At 42.7% G+C, this 13,039-nt stretch overlaps 1 protein-coding gene across 1 annotated transcript; it reads right to left on the bottom strand.

Annotated features, from left to right (window-relative positions):
* Positions 1–151: 151 nt before the first annotated feature.
* On the bottom strand, positions 152–13,034 carry QTRTD1 (queuine tRNA-ribosyltransferase domain containing 1; the record flags this gene model as incomplete). Its single annotated transcript, XM_010297262.1, has 8 exons — positions 152–413; positions 1,377–1,494; positions 3,030–3,181; positions 5,797–5,996; positions 6,940–7,149; positions 9,917–9,993; positions 12,189–12,244; positions 12,973–13,034. Coding segments are annotated over 8 exons (1,137 nt in total), but the record flags the coding sequence as incomplete, so codon positions are not given.
* Between the last annotated feature and the right edge of the window lie 5 nt (positions 13,035–13,039).

Here is a 13,039-nt window from a genome sequence, read left to right as displayed (position 1 = left end):
CTACCAGGAAGTGAGATCTTCTTCAAATATCCCTTTCAATTCCCTCCACGAAGGCAGGCATTTTACTACCAACAGATCCAGGTGACACTGTTGGCAGTCCACCTTACACGGTCCCATTGGATAAGGATGTAGCCTGCAACATCCTCTGAACTCACTGGCCTGGCTTTCCATTTTCTGGGTCTTGAAGCGCCTGTCTGAATACAAGCTTTTTTAGCTGATCCATCTTATTGTCTCTTAAGGCATCCCGTATGGCACTGAAGAAACTGAAGTAGTGCTGGAAGTTGTGCATCATGAGCAGGACACCGGCCAACAGCTCATTGGTGACGAGGAGGTGATGGACGTAGGCGCGAGTATGCCTCTGACAACAGTAACAGGTGCATCCTTCCAGCAAAGGACCAAAATCATCTTCGTATCTAAGGAAGAAGCAACGTTGGATAACGTCAAAGGTAAGGAGACCCATTCAGGCAGTAAAGAGTATCCAGATACTACACGGCTGTTTGCAGGGACCTAAGCCTTGAAGTCCTGAGGGCCTGAATCCAGTTGCTGTAAGATGTGTTGACACATATGACCAGCACCACTGGCACAAAGGACTTCAAATATCATGCCAGAACTCACTACAGAGCCAAAAGGCCCTACATCTAAGTCAAAGGGTAACTTTGATTACATCACAGCTAACAGCAGAAAGAGGCCTTATCTGTGCCTTCCCTGGCAGAAAAGCTGCAGCGCAAGACACGCCTCACTAGCTATCACACAGTCTATGAAGGAGGAAGCTATCGGAAACAATCTACTGTGAGATGCACCATTCTTACAAAGTGGAGAGAGGATGGAACAAGGCAATACAGTTTTCTACTCAGGCAGCCTAGCAGTAGCTGTGGAAAAGAGAAGGAAGGACAGGTGGTAACACTGGCCAAAATTTTTCTGAAGTATCCAGAAATTGCAGAATTGCTCTGCAGCTGCCCAAACTGAGTCAGAAAGTGGAGGCTCTCCACTGTTTAAATAAAATCTAGCCTATCAAGATGACCCAAATTAGATGCGGAAGACTAAAATGATCCCCAGACAATCTTTGTGAACCTACTGTCTTTCAGCTGGAACATAGTTATGACCAGAGTATGTCTGCTGGATAAATAATCAGAAAATCCCTAGCTTTAGGTCAGGCAAAAGACACACCGTCTTTTTAGTCATACACTGTTGCCTGATAACAAGCTAAAACACTTGTCCAACACTCTCCATTCAATCTCCAGAAGTACTTTCTTCAACATCTTCATGTTTTATGAAGTCTCCCATCCAGCTTCTGACCACGTGCAAGCAAATACAGAGGTCAAAAGCATCATATTTAGTGATACAGCTGCAGGCACCCTCCTCACAAACTCATGTACCTTTTGTCCTTCAGAAATATCTCAAATGGTGTCACTTCTGGGCCAGTTTTGGAGACTTCATCCTGGTCGTCTTCAGCACCATTCTTCTCCAGGTCCTGGGCCCCACTTTGTTTTAAAACTGTTTTAAATAAAACGTCAACAGCCTTTTATGAACAGACAGCAAGGGCAGAAGAAGAGTAGCAAGCTTACAGTAGGTATTTCTGCTATTCTCTTGCCGGCTGAAAACTCCTGCCACAAGTTTCCAACTCTTCCCTGTAGTAAGCAACTATTTTTCTTTAATTGTCATAGGTTAGTTAACACAAATGCAATTTTAGATGATTAAAACAGCAAGAGACAAGCGAAAACTAATCTAATAAACCTAATGAAGAGTTAGAGCTGAAACAACAGTATAATTTTTTGCTGCTCTACTGAGCTCAATTCTTAATGTCAAAAATATTCCAGTCTGAACTGCATGCTGAATAGAATGCAGTCACCTGAACAAATTGATTTTATTGAGATTTTGTTACAGTAGACAAGCAACTCATCTGCATTTGATCATTTTGCCTTCCATGCGGTCATCAGGGTCAGAGATTTAGATGTGCTTTTTTTTTTTTTAAACAATGGGAATAAAAAGAGTCTGGTAGCACTGATGCAGAAGATATAAATTCCACATGTACCTTTTCAGCAGTCTATCTTAAAAATAAAAAATCATCTCATAATTTTGTAGGTTTGCATTCTTAACGTTTGTTTTTAAGCAGGAGATGTATCTGGAAACATCAATATTACTATTTGCAAAATCCATGTCTACTAAGTGTTAATCAGTCACAGAACAAAGAGATTGTCCTTACCTAGAATCTTATGATTTAAGAATAAGGTGAGACAAGGTAAAGAACAAACAAAGAGAAGGGTTAAAAAAAACCATAGCAGCAAGCACAAAGAAACAAAATGTTCTGTTCTATTCAGCTGGTTTTGAATTATCCAGGCATGAAAAGCTGCTGGGTTCTACCCAGGAGAAGAAACATAAAATGTTTTTCTGTATTAAACACATTTAATAGGCTAAAACAAGATGTGCTTGAAACACATTTCATAGAGGCTTTAATGGGCAATACACATGCTCCCATATCATAGCATAATGAGGTAACGAGTTATGAACATCTCCTTTTTGTTTTGGTATGAACTGATGAATGCAAGGACAGAGAGGAAAGCTGCCTAAAGAAATGGGATCCCTAACTTTTGTCAGCTAGAAAGAAAAAGGGACTTAAAAAATATGTTATTAAAACAGACACATATTCAGTTAATTATAGATATCAAGGATCTTAGATCTCCGCTTAAGAGGTCCAGCATTCACTGCTAATGGTAACAGAAAATTTGCCAATGGTGTTGAACAAAAACTCCTCTATTCAGTAACTGTTTAAGGAATACTTGAGCATAGTTTGGCTAATCAGACATTTAGATCCTAGGTTGAGGCCTCAGGTTCCCCTCAACAGGTTTCCCACCAAAATACCCCACCTTCAAAAGCAACGCTTGACAGTGGAATTACATTTTTTTTCCAGTGGATACTGCACTTATTTCAGGAACAAAAACCTAAAATATAGGTTCCTCCAAAGCATGAATTATGCTTGACACAATACTGGCTGATAGAGTAAAAATTATAATGACCCTCAAGAAACCTACCTGATGATTCTGGATCCAGGCAATAGTCATAACTGAAAATCAAGGCACAGCCTCGCTCTGTCACTTGGAAGGGAAAGAAGCTCTCAAAAATGTCCACTCCCCTTTCAATACACTCAAGGACCTCATCTGGTTTGCCTACACCATGGATGATTCTGTAGAAGACACACAAGAAGACAAATCTAGAACATTCTGAGTAGAAGCAAAGAGGTACCTGAAGGAAAAGACACATGGAGCACGTGTAGCTTATTCCTGCAACTGCTAACTAGAAGGCAAGTGGGTACAACAGTCATCACTCAGAATTCTGTGTGCTTCCATTTCCCTACCTCCAACCTATCCAGTACATGGCAAGCTTTTCTTTATCTGCCATATGGAAGACAGCAATAATCCCTCATTTCCTGCAGAAAAACCTCATTCTGTTCAGTAGGTTTGAAGTTATTTGGCTTCTTTCACACACACAGAAATATACTTAAGTTCAAAATTCACCTAACATCTATGCCATAGAACAGATATTTTCCTTAGTCATGTTTGTGCCCCAGGGAACTACCAGACACATAGACCCCTTTGCTTGGTAACTGTTTAGGAGACAGTCTAAAAAGACTTGATCAAGACCAGCAGAGACAGCAGTAGATGGCTGGTCAAAGGTACAAGTTCTTCAGGTGACAAACATTTCATATAGCGCTTGGAGAACTGCCTGGAGGAGAATGCACTAATGAGAAATGTCATTGGAAAAGAAAAGTTTCTCGCTTTATTCTTCCCACCTCTCTACACTCTTACCTTCTCAAACTATTTACCCAAAAACCTGGGCTGTAACATCTCCTGGGACATGGTATTAAGAGCCAGGAAGAGCCCAGCTGGATTGCCATCAATGGCAATAGAGATCCTGCTGTTAGCCAAATTTATCTGGCAGCTTCCCTGAGGGTGGGTGAAGCAGAAGAGAACAGAGCAGTGCCTGCTCTCCTGCAGGTGCATGGCTGGGCTGACAGCAAATGTAGGGCAATGATCTAAACAGGTAATTAGGAAAATACACAGGGGCTGATAAGTGAAGTCACAAGGTGCCATTTTTAGTCACTTTTCTAAGTATTCCAATTAAATTGATGAGCACAGAAAAAGGATGGGAGAAGTTTACAGCATGAGTGTCTTACGTTTCAGGCTCTCATGGCAGGGAGAAAATTATTCTCAATAGTTAAAACAGTCATTCTGCATATATAATCAAAACCCTTGCTGAAACTTATCTTTGCACAGGTAAGGACAAACATTTTTTCTTGCAAGGGTTCTGACACTACTGAAAAGGAAAATAAATTTTACCAAGACACTTCAGCATCTTTAGGTACATGAAAGGACTCCAAAGAGTACGTTCATAATAACCATTTCACCACCACACAAAAAGCAGGCGCTTCTTGTGTGAAGCACAGAAAGTGTTTGTCTTCTAGAGAATTTCATATTGGGGTAGAACACAGCTGCAAAACAACTTCTCTAGACAGAATGGCAAGGGTGACTCAGGAAAGCAGGATTGCCTGAAATTCACTTGAGGTACTTACAAGACCCCCCTAGGGCTTAACCAGCTTTCTTCCTACAAAGAGGTCAGAAACACCTGTCTTAAGCAGAGAAGCTAACTATTTGATAGATGAGGCAGATACACTGGTAGGCACTAAGGTTAGCTGAGCAGATTGGACTCTAATGCTCCCAGAGGATCTTTTTAAGTAGCTCAACCAGACAGGATGGCAACAACACAGCAAGCCTTCTAATTGTCAGGAAAATTCAAACCCCAGGCACCGCTAAGCATGAACAAGCTGGAACACCAGACACATGCTTTCACATTTAATTTCCTTTTGAACACCATTAAGTCAGAGCAATACTCAGCTAGCAGAGGGCAGCACAGCTACAGAAAGGCAATGGGGCATGAGTCACTCTCTTCAGGAAATTATGAAAAAAAGCACTCATACTACTTCTGTGGCAGCTGCTCTTGTAAGAGTAACCCATGCGAAAGCCAGCAAGCTCAACCCAATGCTAAGGAACCAGTCCAGTTCTGAACCACTAGCATATATTAGCACTTATTTTCTGGAAGTCTTTAGCTACTGTTAAGTCATTTAGAAGAGTCAAGAATGCTGCCACTCCTGTCCAGTCTCTGGCATGGATCTGATGGGCATAACCAACAACTCAGAATACACAACGATCCCCAGACTATGCTAGTCCAAGCAGAGAATACAATAGTTTTGGGCCAGGCTGCCCCAGCTCTGGTAGTTCACAGGCTCAGTGCCTCTGGTACTAGGTCAGAGCTGGCTGCCATAAGATGTGATGACTGGTTCTGTCAGCACCCCTCCCTGCTCTCCTCCAGTTCAGACTGGAGAGAACTGGAAACATGACAGTTTCTCAGAAGAGGTCCCTGTAAAATAGGTTGATACTAATATTCTCGTTGGAGCTGAACTTCAAGTAAGTCATGGCCTCAGAGGCCAAATGCAAGCAGCCCAGACATATCCTACCTGTAATTCTTCTTAAAAAAAGTAAAGACAGCTTGAACTAAAATCTTGATTATTCTCCAAATGTGAGAAACCCACAGTGTGTGCACAGCATGGTCCGAGTTGCAGGTACAAACTGAAACTAGGGTTGATGACTGCATCCTGACAGTGGCAGAATTTATGCAGCCTGGCACACACACGTAGCTGTGCAATACAGTGATTATTTCCTACAGTCATATTGCACAGCAGCCTGTAGGCACTCCTCATAATAGGACAGATGGACTTCTTGGGATGTTGCCCACACAGCTTACCTTGGTTTATCCTCTGGCAGCTCTGCTGTGACAGAAGCTATCAATTTCAACTTGGTCTCCTTGGCCATGGCACATCCCTGGAAGCCATCTAGCAGAAAGCCACCCACAGGTCGCTTGGCAGTCTCCCTGGCAGATCTGAGCCTCTCTTCCAAGATATCTCCACCTTCGATTGCCCCAAACATCACACTTCCTTGTAGTTCCTGGCCCAGGAGAAAGCTACAAGTGTTAAAGCATGCTCTGCCAAAGACACACAAGACATCTCACAGCCCAGATTCCAGATTCCTGCTACTTAAACCCCACATTCCCAGGAACTTGCCAGAGTCAGTCACAGTGTTTCATCCCATGTAAGATAAGCCCCTAGACAACACTGTGAAGCCCAAATGTAAGGTAGAAAAGGATTAGGAGAGACAAGGTTCTGCTCCTTACCTTGACACTAACTCACTGAGAATTTTGGTGCCATTCTTCCCACCTCCCTATAGAAGGCAATAACCACAAATCATCTTTGTACATGGCTTTTTATAGGTGTCCCCTCAGCACTACATGTGTCGGTGCAGACCACAAAGCAGGTGCCATTATCCTGGCTGTCAGATACCAGATCTCAGAATGAATTGGCTTTCAGGGGATACCAATATCAGCTCCTGTCACCCATTTTCCTTTGTACTACAGACTCAGATAATATGTTCCCTTTCACGAAGAGGAAGGGAAGTTTCAAACCTGAAAATGAAGAAATAAAGAACAGCACTGGCAAATTCTAGCAAGTCTTCCCTCACTTGGAACTGAGGGGACTTCAGAGCAAAAAGATGGGTTGTCTCAATCTGAATGAGAAGATCCTACTTTGCCCATGTATACAGCACGAAGGTAAGTGAAAGAAATGCACTACAGTCCAAAAGCAGAAAAAAATAAAAAAAAGTGGTTCTGCACAAGTAGAGATCAGTGTCCTGGTGCAGGAGGCAAGTTAAGAAGAGAGTGGTAGGAGGAAAATTCACTGCACTACTGGTTATACCTTGTCCAGGACGAGGGCATTCTCTGATACATATGTGTGACATGATTTCCTACTAAATCACATCCTGGGACTGGCCCAGGATGCAACACAGACCACAAAGTAGCTGCAGTGCTACTGCCCCAATATTTTTGGGACCTTACCGGTGATTTCTCTAGCAGCTGAAGGCATATATCGAGGAAGGAAAGTGACCTATCCACAGACTTCTTGGCCCTTTTTCTACCAACTTCCCCAGAAATGGTGTCTCCATCAGAGATGCACTGGAACCAGTCTGGCTGGATGGCCCGCTGTATGTCCATGAACTTGGAAGGTGTCACTTCCATGCGCCCTGAGCTTCCCCACAGCGACACTGTCTGTCAAGGAAGAATAGGGATGAACGCTAGTTGCAAAGGTTAACAAATCTCAAGGGTCAAAGGGAGAAGGAATCAGTCTAGTGAAATATCAGATACAGGAATGATAGTTCACAGATAATCTCTCCAGGAGCATGGCTCAGATAATCAGCTGCAGTTGGCACAACGAGTAAAAGGAGATAAATGACTGAATTGGGATTTCTGGGATACTCTTTGGTGAAACCATCACACTCAACACAGTGACTTGCTTGGAAGTCTCAGAGATAGAGCAGCTGGCCTATCATCACAAAAATTAGTGGCCGAATTGGAAAAAGAAATTAAAAAGGAAAGACTTAATTCCTATCAAACTTATGTTGTCATCTCATGAAATCAGCAGAGGCTGCAAAGGGCAATACAGTTCACTAATTTGCTGTACACAATGCAAAACCAAAAAAGTACTTCCTCTTCTAAGCAGTGAATTCGTATCACCCATGTGAATATCTGTGTATATATAAAGCGCACAGACACACTGGGAAGAATACAAAAGGTTGTTAGGCAATTTAATCTCAGAATCCAATGTTATTTTAGGTCCCAATTCCAGCCACTTAAGAAGGGATTTAAATACCAAGTACAAAAGAAATACACAGCTTTCAAACTGAGCAACATAAGAAATGGCAGGTACTCATTAGGATTGTATACACACGTCTCCTCAGTCTCTTCAGACACTTTCCATTCCGTGTGCGCACATGGGCCCCCATCTTCCATCATTACTCCATGCCACCCTCAAAAGATTTTAAAGCAAGACAAAAGGCCCTGCACAGAGAGGTTGCATTCCCTGAACACCTCTGGGCTAGGAGATGTCACCATCCAACTCACTCAACATTCAGATTCACAAAGTGTTACTGCAGTCACTGCAACTACTTATGCTACCATGCTTCTTCCTGTCCTGCAGGATCTGTAATTAACTTGACTGCAGCTTGGCAATTGCTTTTGTTGTATTATTGTTAGACTTGTGATGCTGCTGCAAAATTTTAAAGGGATATTCAAGAAAGTTAAGCATTGAGCTTGAGCCCTTTAGAAGTTAGTTCTTTTCATCTGCAACTCCATTAGTGCTTTTTTAAATGAGGAATGGTTTTCAGCTCTCAGAAATAGCTTATAGCTTGAAGTGTTATGAGGACTTTTTGGGGCTTGAGGGTTTAAACACATTCTCCTAGCCTGTGCCAGACAGAGAGATTAAGCAGTGCAGTTCTCATGCATACTAATTCACAAATTGAGCTTGATAGCTGATGCAAAAAATATAAGCAGAACAAATTTTTTTTTGTCTGTCTCGACAAAAATAGAAAAAAGGATTGCGCAAACACACCATGTCTGTTGTCCGTCCATCCATCCATTTCTCCTGATTACTACTTTTGGCCTCACCAGCCAGTTTCACTAAATTTGAGTAACAAAGAAACAGACAGAAGTTTCCAAAGTAATAGCATTTTTGTAAATTTCGTATTAAAAAAAGCAACTCCAAAGGAGGGAGATCTCAAATTAGTACCTGCAGAATAAATGTAACAGAGCTGCTATACCTTGTTCTGCGGCAGCATGTTGGCCAATTAGTACCTGCTGCCTCTTATGGGCGAGCACCAAGGAACAGCTGGTGAAGGCAGGCAGAGGAAAGTCAGAACTGTTTGAGCCAAAGGGCACAGAGCGCAATCAAGTCTAGTTACCTTCATTCTGCTCTCCAGAGGAAAAAAGCCTCTTTAATAAATAAAACAGCCATGAGGCTTAGAGAACTGAGCATTACCCCAGGATTATTTAAATCCAGCCTGTGCCAGGCTTTCTGTCACAGAATCCAGAGCTTTCTGTCCCATTGTTTTCAAAAAGCTTTCATAAGTATTTGTCAGCACAGATACAGCTGCAGAAGGCCTTGCAACAAGGTGACAAAAATCTTCACCAGCTTAAAAAAAAAACCAAACCAAAAAAATCAAACCTGCAACACCCAGGCTTAGATCGCTGCTATCAACTCATAGCTGCACAACAGTGAGACAAACTTCAAGTAATTCCTTCCCTGCAGAGAGACAGGATCCAACTTGGTTCCCAACAGCAAAGAATATGCACTGCAAAAAAAACAGACTGGCAGTAGTTATCCTCTGTCATTCAGGGACCTTTCACCAAATGTGACTGTACCCAAACAGGCTTTGGACTGACCATATCTGAGCAGGTGCCAGGAGTGGCCCCTCCAGGCCAAAGCTGTGGTGGCAGCAGGTAGTGTGTGGATTGCATGGGGAACATGCGTGCTTGTGGGATGGAATGGGCCAACATCCACAAGACTACGCACTCCTGGATCACTGAGCCACCTTCCTGCAGAAATACTAATTTCTTCCCCTTTGTGGGCCTGTAGGAGACTGTAAACACACACATAGGGTTTCTGGTTTATTGCTTATCAGTGGCATCACCATAAGCTTGTACAGCATATAAGCTAAAACACATGTTTTTTCTTTTACTACCATATTAACCAGAACAGCATGAGAGCCCAGAGCTCTCCTTTCTAACTGAACTGACACTTAACAGTTCAGGAACTGTTCAGGGAACGCACTGCCAAGTAAGAAAATGTCCAGCTTTATTTAGTTGGAGGTATGAGCATGTAAATGACACTCCTCTTTGTGCAAACGTTTATTTTCCTATAAAGCATAAAAAAACCCATCTTGTGGCTGTCTAAGCACACCCACACAGATTGAGGGGAGGACTGGCAGCTTTCATTTGGGAACTTCAAGTGGATTCTTGCAAGTCTTTACAGTTACTGTACCTTGTTAGTGTTGTAGCCAGATGGACAGGGAGCGACTGGGTCATGAAGGGAGCAGTACAGCACTGCATCTGGCATACCTGGGAACAGAGCAACAGACACAGAGTAGTTTCATGAACCAAAACAAAGCCAATGCAAATATGTGGTTTGTAAATTTGCAAAAGGGAACAGGGTATTCTCACACACACAAGTACATCCATTCTGACAAAAAAAAGCAAAAAAATATTGTTCATTTCATCTCTCAGCACCAAAGGCGGCAGACTTGTTCCCCAGCTTTAACAGCTGCAGAGAAGAGAGCGCAGCATCAGGACAAACAGTCAGATAATACCCTTTAGTTCTGCAAACTACAGAGCTCCTTTGAGATTCATTTACATTTCTTCTTGACTAATACTCTTGCCACTGAAATTTGCCAGACCCACCAGCTGACTCACTTGACCTCTCAACTGATACACTGGACACAACTGACATTTGACATAATCTAAACTGAGCAACAGCCTCAAGCCTAGAACTTTTAAGGAAGGACAAAATATAGTGAGAGAAGAGATCAGCTACAGAAATGAGAAATTTATCATCCCTGCCAGATTGGAGGTTTCAAATGTCATAAGAAAGCTAGATAGTATGTCTCAATGACATACAGTTTTCTCCTCACATATAGTCAGTGAAACTGGTGAAACCTCCAAGAAGTTTCGGATAAAAGGGACTTTCAAATTTTCTTGAAGGAATAAGTTGCCCCAAGGCAATCAAAATTTATTGGAAGTTGGGTGCAAACTTCCTTTGGAAATCCAAGCCATAACTTTGCTTATGTAATGAAATGCAGGCCCAAAATCTTGATATGCTTTTTTAAAAAGAGCTTGGCTTGAGTATATAGGACAAAAATGCTAAAACTTTTTTTTAAATTATAATAATTTATAGTATTGTATACATTAATAATACACATACAAAACATTCATAAGAATACCTCAGGTTTGATAAAAGTATTAGCAGCTCAAAGGTCTTTTTTCTTGCAAAGTCTGCTAGATTCCATACACACAAAACTGTCTATACATTACAGAAATTAAACAGACACGGCATCACTTCAAGAGGATTTACCCTATACTCAATGTAGCGCAAGATGCAGAGACAAAGCGTCCCAGAGAAGCAGCTTGTTGACTTGGTTAATCACCCTCCAGTTCTCTGAGCTACCTCCCCAGATATAAACACAGGCTTTCACACAGACATTCACACAAGATGCTAACTCTGCATTCACTGTGCACTCAGGTTCCTTCGCCACATAAGCCTGACAACAGTGGTCTTGGTTGCGTACTGCACATGGTCAGGCCTTTAATGATCTGTTATGACAGCCAGAGGAAAAACTCAGGACAGTCACAAACATGGGAACTGCTGCTTTACTTATTCTTATCACCAAGGTGTTAAGATTTCATTCATGAACTGCTCCACGAATGGAGTACAGGGACTGATGAAGATCACAAAGGCTTGGTGCAGTAGCTGAGGTCTACGGCAACACGGACTGTTCTGCTTTTGACTATCCGTAAGTTGAGTACATTCCTAAAACTGACTATTTAACATGGAAAAAATTAGCTTTTCCACCTGCTGTTTTGGCTCCTCAAAGCTCCTGCAAATCCAACATGGGTCCTTCCTCTAACATCCTCTCAGAAGAGGAATAACTTGGAGGCAGAAGCGTCTGCCAGCTGAGAATGATTTGATGTGGGGTGCTTTACCTGTTTATTCTTCATACTGGACAAAGATTTCCCGTTGGGAAATTCTCCTGTCAGGAAATCTTCATATGAAACTAACTGCTTTATGAGAATCAAAAAAGCCAGCTTGAGCAGAAAGATACTGTCAGGAAATGTATGGAGAAGATCATTTTCACCACAATTTCTAATTCTCCTTATCAAAAGAAGTCAGAAATTGCATTTGGCAAGATCCATTTGCAGCAGTGACTGGGGGCTACAGTAAAACCTCTTTCAGTTCTAGTCTCAACTTTTGGGTTAAGACCATCCCAGTCAGTGCTGAAGCCCCCAAAGAGAAGTCTGGGTGCAGAAAAAGAGAAATAAAGCAAAACCACTTATTTCTGTAGCCTGTTTGACAGATTTCTGGCCATATTACTAACAACATACTATTTCAAGCCTTCCTTAGTGCCACTTTGAGTAAGAAAATGCCTAAGTGTGGAAAGCCTATGCTCACATTTTTCTGCCTACTGTACTGCCTAAAGATGCACCAGTGGGATCCATCTATGTTATCTCTCCAGATATACAAGCAAACACACATACTTTACCTATAAATTTTGCAGCTCCTTCTTTATATTCTTCCAGGACCTCATGAAGTTCTGCCCTGCATCCAGATACAGAAACACATTAGCTAAACAAACAACTGTCAAGAAAGATCGGTGGTTTCATAACTGTTTCATTCTGTTTCCATACTTAGGTGTTGTGTGCATTTGGATTGGTTTAGGCACAGATAGTTGCCACTCAGCTATCAGGCAGCAAGGCAGGGACAGACGGAACTAAATGGCAGAGACAAAGAGCTCAAGAATCACGGCTTACAAATCGGGACACTCATAATTCCATGGCAAAAAGGCAGAGCTTTACCCACACTGACCTGTGATCACTGACTTACTGGAGAGCATGAAGTAACACTGTGACTTTCTGGAGAGCATTACTAATGTGCATCACTCAACAACTACACAAGTTAGGGAGGGGAGAGCTTCTAACAACCTTCATGATGTTAATCTTTCCTTTCAGTTGCCACTTACCTAACTAGTTTTGAGAGTCGGCTGCTTCTAAAGCTGATTATTCTGCTGGGAAGAAGACTGGGAAGTCGCTAAGAGGGGTTTGGCCAAATCACGCTCAAAAATTACGCAGCCCTCTAGGTCCCTTACCTTTACCTGCTTCCTACTAAGTCACTGCACCTCCCTTCGACGGGGAAGCAACAAAGGGGCAACCGACTTCGACACTTCGCTTCGCGCCCGGGGAAGCGAGAAGCACGCCTGCCCCCCGCAGCGTTGCGGGGGCTCGCTGCGCCCCGCAGAACGGCCGCCCCAACCCGGCCGGGGTACTCACAGGGTGGGCAAGGTGAGCTGGGCCACGGCGGGGACGCCGCCGACCGCCTGGAGGGTGTCGGCAGTGA

The sequence above is a fragment of the Phaethon lepturus genome, unplaced genomic scaffold (genome assembly GCF_000687285.1).
Source record: "Phaethon lepturus isolate BGI_N335 unplaced genomic scaffold, ASM68728v1 scaffold20101, whole genome shotgun sequence".
Taxonomy (NCBI): domain Eukaryota; kingdom Metazoa; phylum Chordata; class Aves; order Phaethontiformes; family Phaethontidae; genus Phaethon; species Phaethon lepturus.
Note: the sequence above shows the minus strand (reverse complement) of the source record. Positions and strands in the feature narration are given on the sequence as shown.